Source organism: Staurois parvus, unplaced genomic scaffold (genome assembly GCF_062004578.1).
Source record: "Staurois parvus isolate SC_StPar_1 unplaced genomic scaffold, SC_StPar_1.0 ptg000439l, whole genome shotgun sequence".
In the NCBI taxonomy this organism is placed as follows: Eukaryota; Metazoa; Chordata; class Amphibia; order Anura; family Ranidae; genus Staurois; species Staurois parvus.
The window spans coordinates 2,566,503-2,588,820 of NW_028318235.1; the positions used below are offsets into that span (position 1 = coordinate 2,566,503).

The 22,318-nt window shown below is 43.5% G+C and overlaps 1 protein-coding gene across 2 annotated transcripts in view; it reads left to right on the forward strand.

The window, feature by feature from the left end:
* The first annotated feature begins 10,305 nt into the window (after positions 1–10,305).
* The window catches only part of LOC149454038 (angiopoietin-related protein 4-like), a 51,548-nt gene continuing 39,535 nt past the window's right edge, over positions 10,306–22,318 (forward strand). For both annotated transcript variants that reach the window (XM_089687875.1, XM_089687876.1), the window contains exons 1-3: positions 10,306–10,947; positions 13,360–13,470; positions 18,620–18,719. In XM_089687875.1, the coding sequence (XP_089544001.1) occupies positions 10,480–10,947; positions 13,360–13,470; positions 18,620–18,719 (679 nt within the window). In that variant the 5' untranslated portion in view covers positions 10,306–10,479. The remainder of the gene's footprint in view (positions 10,948–13,359; positions 13,471–18,619; positions 18,720–22,318) is intronic.

A 22,318-nucleotide genomic window follows, 5' to 3' on the forward strand; every position in this document is an offset into this window, starting at 1 on the left:
CAGGTCTCGGGCCCCCAGGCGGAGCGACAGGTCTCGGGCCCTCAGGCGGAGCGGCGGGCGCCGGACCCCCAGGTGGAGCGACAGGTCTCGGGCCCTCAGGCGGAGTGGTGGGCGCCGGACCCCCAGGTGGAGCGACGGGTCTCGGGCCCTCAGGCGGAGCGGCGGGCGCCGGACCCCCAGGTGGAGCGACAGGTCTCGGGCCCTCAGGCGGAGCGGGGGGCGCCGGACCCCCAGGCGGTGCGACAGGTCTCGGGCCCTCAGGCGGAGCGACAGGTCTCGGGCCCCCAGGCGGGGCGGCGGGCGCCGGACCCCCAGGAGGAGCGGCGGGCGCTGGACCCCCAGGCGGAGCGACAGGTCTCGGGCCCCCAGGCGGAGCAGCGGGCACCGAGTCACCAGGCACGACAGTGGGCTCCGAGTCAACTGGCATGACCGCTGGCACTAGGTCAGACATTGGATCGTCTGGCTGGACAGCGGGCATCGGGTCACCAGGCATCAGGTCATTTGGCTCGACAGCGGGCACCGTGTCATCTGGCAAGGCAGTGGGCTCCGAGTCAACTGGTATGACCGCGGGCACTGGGTCAGACATTGGATCGTCTGACCGGACAGCGGGCATCGGGTCACCAGGCATCAGGTCATTTGGCTCGACCGCGGGCACCGCGTCATCTGGCAAGGCAGTGGGCTCCGAGTCAACTGGTATGACCGCGGGCACTGGGTCAGACATTGGATCGTCGGACTGGACAGCGGGCATCGGGTCACCAGGCATCAAGTCATTTGGCTTGACAGCGAGCACCGCGTCATCTGGCAAGGCAGTGGGTTCCGAGTCAACTGGCATGACCGCGGGCACTGGGGCAGACATTGAATCGTCTGGCTGGACAGCGGGCATCGGGTCACCAGGCATCAGGTCATTTGGCTCGACAGCGGGCACCGCGTCATCTGGCAAGGCAGTGGGCTCCGAGTCAACAGGCACGACAGTGGGCACCGGGTCATCAGGTACCGGATTGTCTGGCTCGACAGCAGGCATCGGGTCACCAGGTATGACAGCGGGCACTGGGTCACCAGGCATCAGGTCATTTGGCTTGCCAGCGGGCACCGCGTCATCTGGCAAGGCAGTGGGCACCGGGTCACCAGGCATTGGATCGTCTGGCTCGACAGCGGGCATCGGGTCACCAGGTATGACAGCGGGCACTGGGTCACCAGGCATCAGGTCATTTGGCTCGCCAGCGGGCACCGCGTCATCTGGCAAGGCAGTGGGCACCGAGTCACCAGGTACGACAGCGGGCTCTGAGTCAATTGGCACGACAGCGAGCACCGGATCAGGTACCGGATCATCTGGATCAACAGCGGGCATTGAGTCAACTGGCCTAATAGGATCGTCAGGCTGGATCAGTTCATCATGCTGGGTAGAGGTATCAGGCTGAATGCCGGCGTCCGGCCGAGTAGAGGCTTCAGGCCGAGTAGAGGCATCAGGCCGAGTAGAGGCATCAGGCCGAGTAGAGGCTTCAGGCCGAGTAGAGGCTTCAGGCCGAGTAGAGGCATCAGGCCGAGTAGAGGCATCAGGCCGAGTAGAGGCATCAGGCCGAGTAGAGGCATCAGGCCGAGTAGAGGCTTCAGGCCGAGTAGAGGCTTCAGGCCGAGTAGAGGCTTCAGGCCGAGTAGAGGCATCAGGCCGAGTAGAGGCTTCAGGCCGAGTAGAGGCTTCAGGCCGAGTAGAGGCTTCAGGCCGAGTAGAGGCTTCAGGCCGAGTAGAGGCATCAGGCCGAATAGAGGCTTCAGGCCGAGTAGAGGCATCAGGCTGAAGAGAGGCATCAGGCTGCATACAGGCATCAGGCTGAAGAGAGGCATCAGGCTGCGTACCGGCATCAGGCTGAAGAGAGGCATCAGGCCGCGTACAGGCATCAGGCCGCGTACAGGCATCAGGCCGAGTAGAGGCTTCAGGCCGAGTAGAGGCTTCAGGCCGAGTAGAGGCTTCAGGCCGAGTAGAGGCTTCAGGCCGAGTAGAGGCATCAGGCCGAGTAGAGGCATCAGGCCGAGTAGAGGCTTCAGGCCGAGTAGAGGCATCAGGCCGAGTAGAGGCATCAGGCCGAGTAGAGGCTTCAGGCCGAGTAGAGGCTTCAGGCCGAGTAGAGGCTTCAGGTCGAGTAGAGGCTTCAGGCCGAGTAGAGGCATCAGGCCGAGTAGAGGCATCAGGCCGAGTAGAGGCTTCAGGCCGAGTAGAGGCATCAGGCCGAGTAGAGGCTTCAGGCCGAGTAGAGGCTTCAGGCCGAGTAGAGGCTTCAGGCCGAGTAGAGGCTTCAGGCCGAGTAGAGGCTTCAGGCCGAGTAGAGGCATCAGGCCGAGTAGAGGCTTCAGGCCGAGTAGAGGCATCAGGCCGAATAGAGGCTTCAGGCCGAGTAGAGGCATCAGGCTGAAGAGAGGCATCAGGCTGCATACAGGCATCAGGCTGAAGAGAGGCATCAGGCTGCGTACCGGCATCAGGCTGAAGAGAGGCATCAGGCCGCGTACAGGCATCAGGCCGAGTAGAGGCTTCAGGCCGAGTAGAGGCTTCAGGCCGAGTAGAGGCTTCAGGCCGAGTAGAGGCTTCAGGCCGAGTAGAGGCTTCAGGCCGAGTAGAGGCTTCAGGCTGAGTAGAGGCTTCAGGCTGAACCACGGAAGGCAGGCTCACCGGTTTGGATACTGGCAGGATGGTATTGGTTGGAAAGAATTTTCGCTTTTTTCTGGTTTTAACTACTGGAGCACTGCAAGTAAACGCAGGTCTGCAAACGAATGGAGCAGCTGGAGACAGAGAAGAACTGGAGGATGGAACAGGAGAGGGAGCAGTTGCTACAGAGGGCTTTTTTACAGGGTTAAAGGCAGGATAGGTGCAGCGAGTGGGAACAGGGTACTGACATGCGGTAGATAGCCAAGTATACTGGGCTGTAACTGGAGGAGCTGTTGGGAATACAGGAGTAGAGTTAGAAGCAGGACTGGGTTTTTGTAAGCTGACTGAGGCTGGGTGCAACAAGTCTGTCCATGTCTGCAGTATGGGTTGAACAAAGCTGAGCTTACACAAAGCCTGTCTGGTCAAAGACTGCACTGCGTTTATACAATCTCTTAGTGTCTGTGGTGAACATGTGGAATAACGCTCCAGAAAGTAACCCACATCATCCTCTAATAACCACACCAGGGACTCTACCTGGTCTGTACTAAATGGTGGAAAAAATTCATCCCTGCATTCGGGGGTACCAGATGAAACCAACTCTGCACAAACCTCAATCAAAGGCTGCACCTCAGAGAACTCTGTGCCCTGATCTACTAGAACATGAGCAAGCCGTATACATTCTAGCAGTTCATCCCGGGTATACTCCTTCAGAGTTTGATAAGCATACTCTCTGTCATCAAACACTAGCAGATATAAATACGCAACCTCATCCAGATCCATCCTTCCCATCAACAAGCCAAGATGGCTTCCCTGTGCAGCCACTTCTGGTCAGGATTGGCCTTGGTGTAATGTCAGGGCTCTCAGGTATGACCAGAGGTGTGTGACTGAAGCAGGGAAACGCAGACTTCAGATATGTGATTAACAATGTAATTTATTAACACTAACAATATAAACATAAACGCAGTGCAATACTAAACATAATACAGTGCAAACAAACCCAACCAACCACCCACAGATAACAGTACATACAAGCAAGCGTCGTCAGGCAGGCCGGGTCAATATCAATAGGGCAGGTAGGTACAGGGGGAGCAAGCGGAGATGGGTTGGGGTCACAGGCCAGGTTCAGCAGGTAGCAAGCAGCGTAGTACAGAGGGTAAGGCGGAGGGATGGTCAGGGTCACAAGCCAGGGATCAGAACAGGTAGCAAGCAGCGTAGTACAGAGGGTCAGGCAGAGGGATGGTCAGACAAGCCAGGGATCAGAGCAGGGTCAGCAGAGAATCAGACAGGAACAGAGAGCAGGAACAGGATACAGGGCCCAAGAGAACACAACACCAAGGCAGAGTCTGCAAGTCTGGCCATCCCTTAAATACCCCAGCATAATCAGTTCCAGGTGTTAGCTGGCTGAAAGGTTGAGTCTCTGATTGCTGGGAGCACCCGCTGGCCAGCCCTGGTACTGCAGATCAAAAGGCAGGTGAGTCCCACCATTGCTGGCCAGTCCATTCCTGACACCCTCTTCCCAGAGAGGGTTGACCATGCCTGACTGCTACAAGTATTTCCTCACTTCGTAATTGGTTACAGCGCATTGGTGGCGTCAACCAAAATGTAACAACTCTGCCACCTTATTAGAGACCGCTATTCTTAATTCTGTAGAAGCCCTCCAATACATGTTATTTTGGGGGTCCAAAGGCTCAATACAATTTAACCCCATCTATGCTTACCGCGCTGAAAGCCTAGACAATGGGTCTTTGGTTTGAATCCATTCCACCTTGCACACTGTCTCCCCAAACCCCTCTTTGGCTCAACCCTTCCCTTCTCCACTTTTACACTCTTCCAGTAGAGCATATTATCACACATCATAGACTATTACCTATCCCCTCTCTTAAACAAAAATTCAACCTTCCACTATCAGTTTAGATACCTCCAAATTGCCCAAGCCTTCGGCGCTCAGTTATCTGCTATGCAGCTACAACTCTCCTATTCTGAATTAGAGTCCATCCTAAGAGTACCTGACTCCGAGATCTATAGGTATCTGTTGACTGCAGCTTTACCTGACTTAACCTTCCTTCAATAAAAGTGGAGTACAGATGTTCTGGAGATGAATGATGACAATTGGTCTGAAGATATGGTATGGGATTTTCCCTTTAACCACCTGGTATCAATAAGGGACAAATTAATCCAACTCCACACAGACTCCACAAAATAGATTCCACCATATCCCCCACATGCTGGTGATATTCCATGGGAGACTACATACATGTCTTTTAGGAGTGTCCTGCTATAGTGGTGTACTGGTGGCAGGTTCTAGGGCTTATTAATTCAGTGGTACATATCCCTATTGCCTTATAACCCAGATTTTGTCTCTTAGGCCTAGTCGTAAAACTGGTCCCCAGGTTGGCAACAAAAATACTTTTAAGTCTTATTCTGTTCTATGCCCAGAAAGCCATTGCTCTTTATTGTAAAAAGCCTTCTCCACCCTTAGTTTAATTTTGGATGAAACTGGTTAACTTGGTTTTACCCTGGTACCAAGACACCTAGCATAATAGGGGTTGCCCAACAAAGTTTAACAAAGTCTGGTCTTGTTGGTTGGAAACCTCCTCAACTGACACTCCATTTGACACCTGAATTTTCACTACTACCCATCTAGGTGATGTGGTATCTGATTGATCCCTACTCTTACATGTGACTTTATTTTGTGCATGAGCCTTGCAACTTTTTGATGCTTTAATGTTTTTTGAACAATTTTTTGGAATTGCACTTGGGCATTGGCTCCTGTGCGAGCCACACCTTTTGTATTTTGACCATGTCTGTTACTATTGTATATCTGTGAACTCAAATGAACATATTTAAAAAAAAAAAAACTAATTTGGGGTATTTTTCAGGAGAACAAATTACACTCATGTCTAGATTTTGAAATCGGTGTTGAGGGTCCTTTTCCAAATAAGCCCTAGTACAAATGATTTAAGTTGGGCTTCCTTTTTATGTGAGTAACCTATGATAATTTTCATATTAGCAATGGATGGCATACAGTAGGTCCTGCTCAAAGTAGGGCCTAATATAAAAGAATTAAATGCTGGGCATGTTTGTGCAGCAATATTTTGGGGTCTTTTTTCTGTGAATATATTACATTCTTTTGATTACTTCATGAGCAAATGGCTGGTGGTTACCCTGTTCAAAATTAATTCAGTAGTGCACATGTAAACACTACAACAGCTGGAAATTTTTCCAGTGAAATAAATACATTCTAATGTTGATGTTTTGATTAAAAGCTGGTTGTTGTATATCCTGTTCAAAATTCAACTTTGTGAAAGTGCTTAACCACTTGCCCTCCTGAGGATTTACCCCCCTTCCTGGCCAAGCCATTTTTTGTGTTACAGCAACGCATTATTTTAACTGACAATTGCGCGGTCATGCAACACTGCATCCAAATTAAATTTATGTCCTTTTTTTTTCCCATGAATTGAGCTTTCTTTTGGTGGTATTTGATCGCCTGTGCGGTTTTTATTTTTTGCGCTATACACAAAAAGACCGACAATTTTGAGAACATAAACAGTATTTTTGACTTTTTGCTATGAAACATGTCCAGTAAAAAAATTTAAAAAATCAAATTTCGTCATAAATTTAGGCCAAAATGTATTCTTCTACATGTCTTTGCTAAAAAAAAATCCCAATACGTGTAAATTACTTGGTGAAAGTTATTGCGATGATCAGTGACTTATAGCGGGACTGCGGCGGGCATTCTGACTCTGGGGGGAACTGACTTGGTGTCACTGACATCCACAGTGACACCAATACAGTGATCAGTTCTAAAAAAAGCACTGACACTGTACTAATGGCACTGGGCAGAAAGGGGTTAACATGAGGGGCAATCAAAGAGTTATCCTTGTGCTGTGTGCTGTTTTACTAAGTGCTGTGCCCGTGTGCTTTACTGTAAGCCATCCAAAGCAGTGTGCCTGAGCTGACAGGGAGGAAAACTGTTTTGTTTACAAACAGTTCTCCTCCCCATCAGAGATGCTCGGCAATCACCGGGCGCCGCCAAGTAATCACCGTCAGGGACCTGGTGATTGACAGCCGTGGCTGTGAATGCGAAATCATGTATATTTGTGTGGTGATTTTGCGCACTCGTACCGCCCTGTAGCAGTATTTCTGATATAGGGCAATCGGGAAGCAGTTAAATAGTGTGCATGGAGTTACAACAATAATTTGTTGGCTTTTTATCATCAAAACAAATACACTCTACTGTTGTGTTTTTAAATTGGTACATCCAAAAGGTAAAGGAGAGTATAGCCAAAGCTATTTGGCTAAACTTCTCATATGGATCACAGAAGTGCAGTCTGTTTTGCACTCCTGTTACCCGTTTTCAGCCGACGGTGGATTGAAGCCTGTCGTCGGCTGACGTAACTCAGCTGGTCCAGGCTCAGGAAAGATCCTAATTTTACAGTCGGGATCCACCCAGATGCCTGGAGCATTAGCTGGCTCAGCCTCTCATCATGTTGCTGAGAGACTAAGCCAGCCCCTCCTGCACCCTCGAAAGTCCAGAGATACTTTGAGAGCATACTAGCATTACTGTTTTATTGTTAACCATTGCTGTTTTCTTTGCAGGAATGCTTTCAGCTGCAGCACCGACCTGTTTATTCTGAAAGCAACAGGAACTTGCTCTCAGAATATCCATACAGTAAGTCAGTGTGTGCAGTGCTGTTGGATGAGATTTTTCAAAAAAAAAAGTTAAAAAAAGAGCATATTTGCCGAAGCATGGGGGCCTGGGGTAGCCAGTGGATGGATGGCCCCTATGCTTCAGCATATATATTTTATAATATTTGTTGGCACATTTCATGTGTGCCCACCATTAGAAGTGGGTGGATGCAGGAAGATATAATCTAATGCTAGGCATAACACACACTTTTTCTGGCTTTTTTTTCATTTAGTCCACAGGCTGCAAAAAAAAAAAGAACATAGCATATACACCCAACAAGGACCAGTGACGTACTGGTTCATCACTGAACTTTGAGTGGTTATACCAGGATGATGCCTGCAGCTGCAGTGGCTAGTGGCTAATTAGCTGCAGGATTGCTTTTACAAGCAGCCGGAGAAGATGCCCCCTCCCCCGCTGCTTTCCACGGCCTTCTCGGGCAGAACCTGAGAATGCAGCCGATGTTTCTGCCAGCTCACCATAGAGCTGATTGGAGACCAGCATGGTGCCAGTCATCTCTATAGTCTAAGAAATCGGAAGCTACGAGCATTTTATAACTTCAGTTTCGCAGGATATAAACAGCGCCATTTGTAAACTGGGAAAGCATCTGATCACACCGATCTTGGCGAGATTAGATAATGTAAGGGCAGAGGAGATATCTAGAGTCTGATAGACCCCAGATTTCTCAAAAAAGAATATATGACAATGCCCATTGAAGTTATAGGGAATATTTGCAGTCCCTGTGATAGCATTAAAAGTGCTAAACAAAATAAATTAAATGGACATTATTATTATTTCAGGTACTTGTATAGCGCTGTCAATTTATGCAGTTCTTTATACACATATATATATTGTACATTCACATCATTCGCTAACCCTCAAGGGGTGTACAATATAAAGTCCCTAACTTACATTCATACATACACATATTAGGGCCAATTTAGACAGGATCCAATTAACCTACTAGCATGTCTTTGGAGTGTGAGAGAAAACCGGAGTACCCGGAGGAAACCCACGCAGGCACAGGGAGAACATGCAAACTTCAGGCAGGAAGTGCCGTGGCTGGGATTTGAACGAACGACCCTAGTACTGCCAGGCAGAAGTGCTAACCATTTAGCCATTGTGCTGCCCAGGACATAAAATTATTTAAAAAATCAAAATAACTTTTAAAAAAAAGTACCCTCGCCCCCCGCGTGCGCAAGCATTGACCCTGTGCCAGTGTGTAAACAGCAGTTGCAGTAATTCTAGCACTAGACCTCCTCTGTAAATCTAAAATGGTAGCTTGTAAAGGCTTTTAAAGTGTTGCCTATGGATATTAAAAATGTATGCAGTTTGTCGCAATTGCACGGGGCATGCACAGTTTTAAAGCATGTCATGTTTGGTATCTATTTACTCAGCATAGCATCATCTTTTATAAGTTACCAAATAATCGGCTAATATATTGTGTTTTTGTGCATTAAAAATAAAAAAAAGTGTGTGTTTTTTTTTTTTTTAAATTTGCATGTGAAAAATCTCTGCGTGAGTACTATGTGACATAAAAAATTGCAGCACCCACCATTTTATTAAAATATACAGAGATCCTCCTGCGCTCCATGGAATCCCTAACCAAAGCCAGCTGCTGTCACCTTTTTCCTATACCATGGGATATGTGCAAATAACAAAAAATATTGTGATGAAGCGCTCAGCTTATATTGTGTATAAAAATTATAATTAATTCATTCAATCCCCTATAAATTAATGATGAATACCGTGATTACAATAATAAATTTGTGCTCAAATAAATATAAAATATACAAAATACACTACTAATCCATTGAGATAATATATTGTGCCAAATCACACTCCTATTGGGCCACCTAGTGGCTAACCAAAACAAGTGAAATATTTGATGAAGTGATAACACTTGTTGTGTTCAAAGTGACAGGTGTAATAAATTAAATAAATCAACAAAAAACAGTCCAAAATACATGTGAATAAGTGTTCAGTACACAGTGATTCATAACTTCATTCCATGCTGCAAACGTGCTCCTAGTGATACTCTGATGTGACTACCCCGGACGCTTCTTCACCTTCCAAACTCAACCCTTGCGGGTCACAGAGCTTTATGTATAAAGGATCTCAACCTGGCTTTATTAATTCCACTGACTCCACCGACTCCACTGAGGTCCCCCTCCATGCATGACCGCGCAATTGTCAGTTAAACTAGCGCAGCTCTGTATAGTAAAAAATGGTGCAAATTGCAGTATCTATACTTTTTATTTTTTATGCTATAAACAAAAAAAGACCAAAAATTTTGGCTATAAAAAGTGCACAGGTGATCAAATACCACCAAAAGAAAGCTCTATTTGTGTGAAAAAAAGGACGTCAATTTAATTTGGGTACAGCATTGCATAACCACGCAATTACCAGTTGAAATAGTGCAGCGCCGAATAGCAAAAAAAGGCCTGGTCATTAAGGGGGGTAAATCCTTAGGATGGCAAGTGGTTAACACACTTGGAGTTTCTCCATGGTATAAAAAGCACTGAAAAGAACATTTTCAATACCAATTGATTTCTCATGGCAGTAAAATGCACATTGTAATCAAATGGTAGAAAATTAAAAACATAAATGTTTTATTATCTGATTTACACTGTGTATTTATAAATCGTTTGCTATAGGATAGAAGTTTTCCCCCTTGGCATTTTGAGTTTTCTTTATTTACAGATATGCAGTGGATTGTACAACAACATAGAATCAGTACAGAATTCTACTTGATCCATTCTTTAAAACAAGTGTAGTATTTGAGGCATTCAGATGACCGATAGAATATGTAGAATACACCATTTAGTAAATAAAAAATTGTAGAAATAAGCCTGGCCAGCAGAAGTGCAAGGGTTGCACATCATCTTAGTAACAAAAGGGTTAAGACCAGCCCCCAATCACATTTCCAGCCTACACAGTGAGGAGAGTTCCTCCTCCTGACAGCTACAAAGAGTCATTTGGTTTACAGTCAGACAGAACTGAGGCGAGAAAAGAGTTCAGATGTGCTTGTCAGTGATCCCATCCTCCTTGTAACCACTGAGAGCTGAAGAAGGAAGTTCTAAATACACAACAGGAAAACGACTTAATTCGAAACATTCGTTTAATTTAGACAGGATACAAAAGCAGCACTGCAATGAAGTTTTTTTCAAGTTTAATGTTGCTTGTTTCGTTAAATGGAATTGAGAGCTGGGGTCTCTCCCCTGAAAAAAATAATCAGTATGCCTCCTGGGATGAAATGAATGTGATTGCTCATGGGTTACTCCAGCTAGGCCATGGCTTGAAAGAACATGTGGATAAAACTAGGACCAATTTGAGGGACATCACAGGCAAGTTAAACCAGCACAATGTTTCTATGGCAGCACTCCTCACTAATGCCAAGGAAGTCAGAGACAGTGCAGATGTGCTGAAGGACAGGATGCAGAAGCTGGAACAAAGAGATAAACAACTGCAGGACCTAACTCTACTCCTACGTGACAAGCTGCAAGAAGTCAGTAAGGACAGAGAGGTTCTGGACAGTAGGTTGCAGAACATAGAAGAAAAGCTCCAGCTTTTGGAACCAAACAACAATTTCAGCGCCAAGGAAGATGTTCGGAGTATTCAGGTAAACTTTACATTAATCCTTTTATGTTGTTCTTGATATTATTATATATCGAATATACTACAAACCTCCAGCTATGCATAAATTGTTTCACAAGTAGTAAGGGGTAATAAAGGATAAATTAAGTCCCAAGGGTATGGCAGTAAATGTTGGCCTAATAGTTTAAATAAAACTAAAGGAAAAATTTTTGTTTTGGATAGAGCAGAGAGGGATTGGAACACATGTCAGTTACTATTGCTGCCTATGCCCCCATTTGGGAGATTCATCCTTTCTATTTGTCCTATTTACCAATATCATTGAGAGTAAAAGTGAAAGAAAATTCCAAATTTTGGGTTGTCAATAGAACAGGGATAAAGGAAAATTATTCTACTGTGGACACTCGATCTGGTCACAGACAAGTATTCCCTCACTTCAGAGGGATTTCCTCTCACTTACTGTTTTAGCTAAGGGACAGGTAGGTATATCTCCTCATTGGGTCACAGGAGGTAAAAAAGAAACTGAGAGGGGTTATAACTCATCCTTACTCTATCCAAAAGGAATAAAAAAAATATTTTGCCTTTTAGTTCTAGCTTTTCACTAACTATTCTTGATGATTGTGTGGAAATCTCTAAAGGTGGACTCTGGGTCAGTGTCTATGAGTGTATTCTATGGAGTGCAGCACAGGTAGCAGATATATATATAATTTGTCTTTGAAGAAACATTGGAGGAGGTATGCAAGAGAGGCTGGTCATAATGGGGGGATTCAGAGAATGCAAAATATAGGATAGTGAAGATGCAGAGGGTGTAGATTGAAATGTAATGAGGGTGCAGTATGTGGGATAGCGGAGGATGCAAAGTGATGATATATTGGAGATTCAAGGGGTGTACAGAGTGCCAGGGGTGTAGAGTGTTTTTGTAGTGGGGAATGAGGAGGTATAGAGTGAGGTGTAATACAGGGGGTGCAGGATGTACAGCAGTGTGAGGTTCAGCATGTGAGGTAATGGGAGATGTAGGGAGTGCAGAATATGGGGTAGTGAGGGATGCAGGGGGCACAGAATATGGGATAGTAAGGACTTGCAGGGGGTTCTGAGTTTTGGGATATTGAGAATACAGTGGGTACAAAGTGTTGGGGTGGTGTGGGATGCAGAGGATGCAGGGTGAGGTATAATATGGAATGCAGATGGTGCAGAGTGCAGGGTAGTGGGAGATGCATGGGCAGTGTGTGGAAAGACGCTGGAGAAGAGGGGCCCTGTCAAGCAAGCTGTACAGAGCCAAATGATCTCTAAGGACAACCCTTGAAGTGGCACTTGACAAATTGCCTCCACCAAGGCATAGACCAGGGGCGGACTGACAACTCATGGGGCGCCCGGGCAATAGGGGATCATGGGGCCCCTGTGTCCTTGCCAAAACTCAAAAAAGCCTATGAAAAAGGTACCAGGGGCATGTCATGGGGCCCCCTACTGACCCCGGGCCCTCGGGCAGTGCCCGAGTTTCCAAATGGTCAGTCCGCCCCTGGCATAGACTGAGTGATATAGGTGATCAGCACAAAGCCAAGGTCATTTATAATTGTGGGGGAGTGTGAGGATCCTCGGGTGAGATCTACCCTGCATTATTTATAGAAGTCAGTGGGTGGCTTAAATAAACAGCATCAACCTATTTAGAAGGATATATCAAATAATGTTTCTTACTATTTATACTATGTATTAATATAGTAATTGCTACAGGTAATGTAGCAATAAAACAGTAATAGGCTCAGGTAATAATAGCTTTGTCAGCTTACCCAAAGCTAAGAAAATTTTGATTTATTGCTAAATATTACCTGTTCTGAAAAAACGCTATCTAAGCTTTGCAAAATGTACAGTAATCCATGAACTCTGCATTGTTTCATATGCTTCATAAAGAATGCTCTGAAATTATTTCTTATCCAAAAATAAGCACACTTATAGTACAGAGAGGTATAAGATCATTTACAAGCAGAATAGGATTTCTGGCATCCATTTGACTCAGCTTCTGGCATGCTATTTACAGTTAAGTGACTCAGAAAGTATTGAAGCTAGAAACAGCAAAGTAAGGGGGATTTTCAGAAGGCCAGCAATGGCAAATTGCATAATTGTTTCAGTTCCAGTTTATTTTTTTAAAGAAAGATTATCCTATGTGAAGTTGGTCCTTATTTTCCTAAAAATTAAATATTCGTAATTAATCAAATGATAACTGTTTTTCTAAAATTGTCTTGCACACAAAAATCTCATTGGAGACAAATGCAGATGTTAATATTAAATTTTCCTATTGACAATACATCTTTTCATTAATGGTTTGGGCCACTATACCGCACGGACATTATTTTTGCCAATCCTCAAATTTCAGAGCGTAGGTAAAAATGTTCATTTCAAAAAGCAGGAATAATGTTTACCTGTTACACTATTTGCTCTATTTCAGTCACAAATGGAAATCCAGAGCAAAAGAATCAGCGAACTTCTGGAAAAGATTAAATTCCAGCAATATAAACTGGACAAGCAAAATCTGCAGATCAAAAATATACAAAGTAAAGTAAGTCAACCTTTGTACTGCTTATTTTTGCCAAGGACTCGTGTATTCAGGGTGAAGACAACTTTGGTACTAGCCATATTTCTGGAGAACTGTAGTATAATCTGGAAAAATCCACTCCAGATGGTTGGCTTGATAGTTTCTGCAAAGGAATCCTCATAGATAAGTGTTTTCTCTCTTGGTATAACTGTAATCGGCTTAATTGGAAAGCAATCATTTCATGTCTACAGCAACCATAAAGGATAAGTATGCTTTCAGTATGTATCATTTATTTATATTTGTCTTCAGCCTGCTTACAAAAAAATCAGGGGCTACCTGTTTTACTGATAAACAGAATATTCATACACAGGAACATCTATCCTAGAAGCGGTGTGTTTACGTTCTCTGTAAACACACTGAGTTTGGCCACCAGAACAGAAAATACATTTAGTCCTAGATTGTGCCTACCAGGCTTTTCAAACATAATTCCATAGGTTGTTAGGGGTTTCTTGAGCTATGAATGGATTGGTCTTCCACCTGTTGGTGCTTTCATAGTTAGTTCTTGCATCAGTATTATTCAACAGAGCTAATTGTGTGAGACCAGAGAAGCCCTTCCTCTTTCCTCTTGTCTCTTAGGTAAGTAGTCACTGACTCCATTGATCTTTTTATCTTCCTGTAAGGGTGGGACTTTTTCCCTTGATTACCCATATTAGGCACTTTCTGGTCACTAACCCCCTTTGTAACAGGGCATCTTCCCATTTGCCACCAATGTAAGGGGACCCTTTTTTCAACTAACCACTAATCTAAGGGATCATCTCTCCCTCTGAAAGTAAATAAAAATTAGCAAACCAAACAGCTAGTGTTTAAATATTTGCATATGTTATCGGCTTCATAGAACAGAAAGTATACATTATAATCCATATACGTACTGTATATAAAGACGAAAAAACTCCACCATCCAACCCACTAGTTTAGACAAAAGCATAGTATTAACTGTATCAGAGCAAAGGTCAATGGGGAGATCCTTTACACATATACTGTACTTAATAGTATGTTGTATAATACCAGAAAAACACACAGAACACAGACACCTGGATGCAGGTGGAGGTAGAAGTAACCAACAATGTTTTGGGGTGAAAAACCCTTTCTAAAGTCAAACTCTTGATGGGACATGGCTGTAATTCAGGTGATAGTATGCTATTGAGAGCATAAAATTGCTGTATCTTCTTATATGTTATTAGTAGCACCACATCCCAACATTTTAGAGAAAATAAATAGGGCTTATTCACATGAAAGAGCTCATCATGGAAAGATAAGGGACTTTTCATGAGGTGTGTGTGAATTGATCAAAGAGTTCACAAACGTGTTAGGTTAAAAGTAATTTTTTTTTCTTTTTGTACATATTACAATTCATTCTCAAAAAAGAGTAATCTTGTATTTGTACAGTCATTATATTTCTATATGCCTCTACCCATACATTATGTCATTTCCTATGTAATCTATGAGGATCTCAATTATTTGCAACAAATTCACTATTAATCTTGCAATCTCATAAAATCAGGGAACGAGCAGGCATCTTCCTTTGAATCTGCCCAGCATTATGTTCAAACGTCTAACATTATAGGGTAGGCTTATGTGCACCCTGTTGAACTGAATTAAGCTCTCCTTCTTGTACACTCAAGACACTCTTTTTTGAGCCCCCCCCACCCCAGTAGTGCAGATGCTCATAAGATTTCTTGGCCATAATGGGCTCCCGGTTTGATAACGTAGAGACTAAAAAGTGAGAAAATGTTAATAGTAGTGGGGCAATAAGGAAACACTACTGTTTGGGTCTTGACAATATAGTAAGGTAAAGTTAATCCAATTGTATTTTTTGTAGACCATTGTTATTTTGTAGACCTTTTGTTATTTTATTTGTATTTGTACTCATAAAGTCAAAAAGAATGTATTTTTTTCATCAGGGGTTGGGATTGCAGAAGAGTATTTTAATTCATGCCTGAAATACCAGGTGCTGGCCTATGGGAAAGTTAAACCAGGTCCAGGACCCAAAACTAAACTGTACATTTAAGATGGGGTCTTAAGCATAATTTGAGCAAGATTATGGGGTTAGTTTACTGAAGGAATGGAGGCTGTTTACTATGGAAAGTAAATGCTTACTTTGCAAACTGAATATTGAGTAAGGTAAAGCTGTGTTAAAGTGGGATGGAAAGAAAAGAGAATACTTTTTCTAGCAGGTCTGTAGTTTCTGGGTTACGGATTTAATCCTTTTTAAATATAGGTCCCACATTTCTCTTTGGGCCAATCCATTGATACCATTGAAACTAACATATGTAAGACATATGGTCCAAGTGCTCTATTTTATTTTATTTGGGTTGTTTCTGGAACAAATTTGGGCTCCGTCATACATTTGGAATTGTGTTAATACCATTCTCATTTTCTACATCAAATTTATTCTCTATAATTTGTATACATAGGGCTAAGTCGAAATATTAATAGCTGTACTTGTCCTTAGATCTATTATTTTTACTATTAATATTGTAACAGGGTTAGCTCGGCAGCGGGTGTGTGTGACCCCCTGGATGGGTGCACAACACAAAACAAATAGGCACAGCACAACAATAGTGGAGGTGAAAACAAACAGGTGCAATTTATTTACAATATTTACAGAAAAAAGGATAAACAAAAAGAAACATCAAAATAAATCCTGGCCAACTTGGCTACTTACTGCAACAACAGCTTCTCCCTAGCTACCCACTAGGTACAGCCTGCTGCTATACCTAGTTGCTAGTACTTGGAGGCTAGCCACACAGGCTTTGGTCTCTCTGCACACAGGTAACAGGTCAGCTCCCCAGACAGTTCAGGCACAGATCTGGTTCCAGGGTGGAGCAACTCCCTAAGCACTCTGGGAGGTTTTATAGAGGTGTTTAATGAGCCCACTACCTTCAGCTGGGCTCATTATCTCAGTGCTGAAGGACTCAGCACTTCCCTCTAGTGGTACAAATCCCCATAAAGCCTGAACCTTGGACAAATATATCGTCCATCCAGGACGCAACCAGGTGATTTCACCTGCCTACTGTCACATAATGTTTAAAGTGTTACTAAACCCAGGACCCTGCATTCACTATATATGGTTTCCCATAGTACACAGAACATGGAAATGCAATTATTTTAGTAAATATAAACTGCTAAATACCTTTTCTCATCAGCAGTTAGAGTAGTCTTCTACTTCTATCATTGTCTAGAAGAGCACTGGTTAAAGCTTGTAGGAGGAGTTTTAATTCTGCTCTAGGAGGATGCAGGACCCCTGACCTCCATGCAGACCGTGCTGATTGGCCTTGTGCTGATCACATGCACCCTCCCAAGAAAAAAAAAAAAAAAACCTCTCTAGCAATACACACCAAACTGTGCAGAGTGACTCCACACGATATGTCTTATCAGGACATAAGAGGGTGACACCTGAAAAAGGGAAGGATCAGAGAAGTCAGGATCAAACAGCATTTTTACACAATGCAGCGGATTAACCTCTTAGGTTCCACAATGAATATATCAAGCATGCTTTACTGCACATACTATACAGACTGACATTACTGTTGTGGGTTTAGTAACACTTTAATTGATGTTTGGGGGATTTGGTTTGTTGTATGAATGTTTACCAACTTAATTTTGTCTAACAGCCTCTGTTTTATTTTTTTTGTCTTGTTTGCCCTTTCATTTTCTAACATTGGAAAAAAACACGCATATTTTATTATTAAACGTGTTACCCATGTGAATATATTTTACATTGTGTTTCCATATCATCAATCATCATATTTTGTAATGCTAATTATTGGGTACTGGCCACCAGCTTTGGGAAATAACATTTGGTGTTATAGTTGTTTTTAGTAAGTGCATGTTGCTTATAACCTAAATGAATTCATGTTATGGTCACTGCTACCTAAATGTTTGTTTTTAAACATTTAGTAGTATCAAGCACTGCATTGTTTGAGATTAACAGATCCAGTAAAAGTATATTTTTTAGTTGTGGCTTTTATAAACTATCCCATAAAATCATCTTTTGATTATTTTTAATTTTGCTTCTCACTTTCAAAGAGACAATCATCACCAACTTTTTGTTTACCTTGGCTCTTTGAAAGAGAGTAAAAGCAGCAATATTAAGGGCAATAAAAAAAAACAAAACAAAACAAAAATCTCATACTTACCTCCTCTGTGGAGTGGTTTTGCACAGAGCAGCACAGATCCTCCCCTTTTTGGGTCCCCTGATAGCACTCCTGGCTCCTCCCTCCTTCCAAGTGCCGCCAGTGCAAGCAGCTTGCTGTGGGGGCACCCTAGCAGGCTCCTGAACCGCTGCTCTGTGTGTCCATTCAGACACAGAGTCACAGCTCAGCCCCACCCTTCTCTCTCCTCATTGACTCACTCTATGTGATTGAGGAGGGAGTCAATGAGGAGGGAGTGTCCTTGGAGAGCCAAGGCTCTCGTGCACATTGCTGGATTGCGATGGGGCTCAGGTAAGTATTGAGGGGGCTGGGGGGGCTGCTGCACACAGAAGGGTTTTTGGTCATAGAATGCATGAAAGTAAAAAACCTTGAGTCTTTACATCCATTGTAACAACCCAGTCTCATTAAGAATCAAGACAAGATTCTGAAATACAAATTAAATTGTAGTGCTTTACATGCACCACAATTTCCCCCTATCCGATATTTGCTTGCCACACTTTTGCCATTTATAAATAGACTTTATAATCCACTATTACATTTCTTGTTTAGATTTCTATATTTTTTTTTGTTGTTGTGCTATTGGAGCTGTATATATGTGCTTTTTTTTTTTCTAACACAGGGTTCTCCTTACCTACCATAACCTTTCCCCATTTCTCCCATTTCATCCTCCAGTAGTATCTGACACAGGTAAAATGATTTTGGAATAGTGCAAGTGTAGACTGACAGAAGTAAGGAGACAGGATTACATATAGTGATGCTTAGCTTGAGCAAAGGAGAGATGGTTCTGCTAAGGGAAAAGCTGAGTGGCAAACTAGGTCAAAAGGGAAGATTTATGCATGGTGTCTGCAAATGTAGAAGGATTTCTGTCTCTTAGAAACATGAGCAGCTCTTTATTCTTGTTGCCTTAGAGATATTAAGCTGGTATGCAATTGATAGCTAACAGATAACATGCATTGCAGATACAAAGAAGTAAAGTGGAAAGCCAATACTGGAGGCTCAATCTTCAGGGAAATGATGACTGGTTTGAGAAAAACAGCAGCCACAATTCCGCAAAAAAAAGTAAGTTAGTTATATTTGATTTATTTAATTGTGAAAAATCTTACATTTCTTTAAGGATTAACTTTCCTCAAAATCATATTCCAGTTCTGGATGGGCAACAGTGGATCAACCAACTTCTTATGTTGCATAGAGAAGCACAAATAACTAGTGGTGATGCTACATACCTCAAGAATGTCTACTCTTGTCCTAAAAGATAGTGTTTATAACTCCCACACAAATAGTGTCTCCTACCTAACACAATAATCTGGGTAGCTGTTCAGTTAATATGTAAACGTATCATCCAAATGCTAAAATTAAGACTTGTGCTTTCCCAATACCATTTCATGTGAACATAACACTGATGCATACACACTATACATATAACAAGTGATCTGTAAACTCCAACAAATAGTGCCAGTGTATAAAGAAAAAAAGTGCCAACATTCTTGTGTTGACTGTCTTCTTTAATGAATAAAGTGCATAATTGTCTGTGTTACTCCACCACAATAATCCCTTCTCTATGGTCCCTCTGGGACTGAACTCACCGGAAGATGTTGACCACCCAAGTGTATACCAAGGTAGGTCAAATGTGCTTTTCCACAGCCTCACTGTGTATGGCAGTATCTCAGGGTTAATTCAATACCTCATGCCCATATATTATTATTATTGTTATTCAGGATTTATATAGCACCGACAGTTTGCTCAGCGCTTTACAATATAAATGGAGACAATACAGCAACGATACAGTACAATACAGGAGAAGTAGGAGGGCCCTGCTCCTGGACGCTTACAGTCTAATAGGGAGGGGCTGGTGGAACAAATGGTAATAACTGTGGGGGAGGAACTCATGGGAGAGATAGAAGATTTGGTTATTAGCTGTTGGCAGGATAGACTTCCCTGAAGAAATAGGTTTTCAGAGATTGCCTAAAAGTGGATAAAGCAGGTGATAGTCGGACAGATTAGGGTAGAGGGTTCCAGAGAATGGGAGAGGCTCTGGAGAAGTCCTGGAGACAAGCATGAGAGGATGAGACAAGGGAGTTAGAGAGCAGGAGGTCTTGGGATGAGCGAAGTGGAAGGTTTGGGTGATATTTAGAGACAAGATTGGTGATGTAGTTTGAGGCAGAGTTGTAAATGACTTTATATGTTAATGTTTGAATTTTTTTTCGATGGCCAATGGGAAACCAGTGGAGGGATTGGTAGAGAGGGTAGCTGACATTGAACAGTTGGTAAGGTGGATGAGTCTGGCGGTAGCAGCAGCATTCATGATAGACTAAAAAGGGGATAGCTTGCGATTAGGTAGGTGTTATAGAGTTATTATGCAAATACTGTGACCCTACTTGCATATGGTAATATTGCATTGCCTTATACTTCCTGTTTCCTGTTCTGTGCCCGACCTGGATGTAGTTCTGTTGTACAACATGATTCCTCACACCAGCAGCTTGTGTTGTCTGCATTCCTGTACATGAAACATGGTGTCAGAAGTGACTTGAATCAGGACTGAGCCTCTTGTTTGGAGCACAGCAGCTTTGTGAAACACAGGTTTGTGAACTACAGCCTGAGACTGAGGATTTTCTGATATTTGATAGCTCAGAGGCTTACTGACATTATGGCTGCCATGAATTGCATACTTCCCCCAGAGGGGATGACAATGAGTGGGGATTGGAGCAGCAATTGGGAATCTTTCAAAGCTGAATTTGAAGATTATTCTCTGGCTACAGGCTTGAATGAGAAATCTGCAGTAGTGCAGGCAGCAACTCTGAGAAGAGTCATGGGCAGTGAATGCAGGCATGTGTATAAACACAATCTGACCCTCACAGCAGATCATCAACACAATGTTACAGCCATTCTAAATGCACTGGAAGCTTATTTCAAACCTGCCAAAAATGTAATTTATGAAAGGTATGTGTTTGGATGCTGCAAACAAGAAGAGGGAGAATCTTTTGATAACTTTGTTACACGCTTGAGAGAAAAGGCAGCAACTTGTGAATATGGCACACTCAGAGACGAATTGATAAGGGACAAAATTGTTCTTGGTATAGCTAGCGAGAGCACACGCAGGCGCCTCCTAAGAGAACATGAGTTAACTCTAAACGCAGCCATTGAGACGTGCCGTACAGCAGGGCTCACTGACAGACGTCTGAAAGTTATGGAACAGGACAGACAGCAAACCGACAGCATAAACATTGCAATGCAGCATCGCAACATAAACAAACTTCAGCAACGCCGCCTGATTAGCACAAATACTGCCAACCCTACAGCTTGCAAATACTGTGGGACTGTGCATCAAAGAATTAAAGAGCAGTGTCCAGCTTATGGGAAGTCTTGTGGAAGAACAAACCATTTTGCTAACGTTTGTTTGTCAAATAAACGACGGCCATCAATGGGCAAATTACACAACATGGAGAAGACATCCGCATATGAGGAAGAGACACACACCACTGAAGTTATATACAGCAGTGAATTGATCGGCACTGTGCAATCCAGAGGAAAGAAATGGTTTGTCACTTTACATTTAAATAATAAGCCCCAATCCTGCCAGCTCGATTCAGGAGCAACGTGTGATGTAATGTGCTTAAGAGACAAAATGGTGTTAGCACCAGAAACACGTCTACTGCCAAGTGACACCAGATTAAAGTTATACTCAGGTGCGATTATGAAATCTCTAGGGCTCTTCAAGACAGAATGTGCCATACGTGGACTAACACACAAGCTGGAGTTTGAAATTGTGGAAACCTGCCAAAAGCCACTGTTGTCTGGCTCAACCTGTGAGCGTCTAGGGCTGATACGTTTCTCCGTCCCTGCAGAGCTTAATGTGATGGACAATCTATTCAAGGGGCCCTTAACAAAACAACGCTGCTAAAGGAATTTAGTGATGTGTTTACTGGGCCAGTAGAATCTGTACCAGGGGAAGTTCATTTCGACCTTGATGTGAGTGTCCCTCCAGTCCAATGTGCACCACGCAATGTGCCGGTGGCATTAAAACAGGCAGTTAAGGCACAGCTTGACCAGTATGAGGCCAATGGACACTTGGCACCAGTGACTGACCCAACTGACTGGATAAGTAACATGGTGATTGTAAGGAAGCCAAATAAGCTACGAATATGCATAGATCCCAAATTCTTAAATATGGCACTGAGACGATCTCACTACATCATGCCAACTCTCGAGGATGTTTTGTACAAGCTGCCTAAGGCACGTCTGTTCACACTTGTTGATGCCCGAGATGCATTTTTACAGTGTAAGTTGGATGATGCAAGTTGTTACATGACAACCTTCTGGACTCCATGGGGCAGGAAAAGATGGCTCAAACTGCCTTTTGGAGTATCAGTTGCACCAGAGGCGTATCAACGTAAATAACATGAACTGTTGGCTGGACTCAGTGGTATTGAACCAATAGCTGATGACATCCTTGTGGTTGGCTGTGGCTGAGATGAGGAAGCAGAGCAAGATCATGATGGCAAACTGCTGGAACTGATGACTCATTGTAGGCAGGTAAAATTGAGACTTGGCATGAAAAAGCTGCAATTCAAGGTCAAAGAGGTCCGCTTTCATGGACACATTCTAACCTGGGAGGGTTTGAAGGCTGACCCAGAAAAAAATCAGAGCCATACTGGATATGC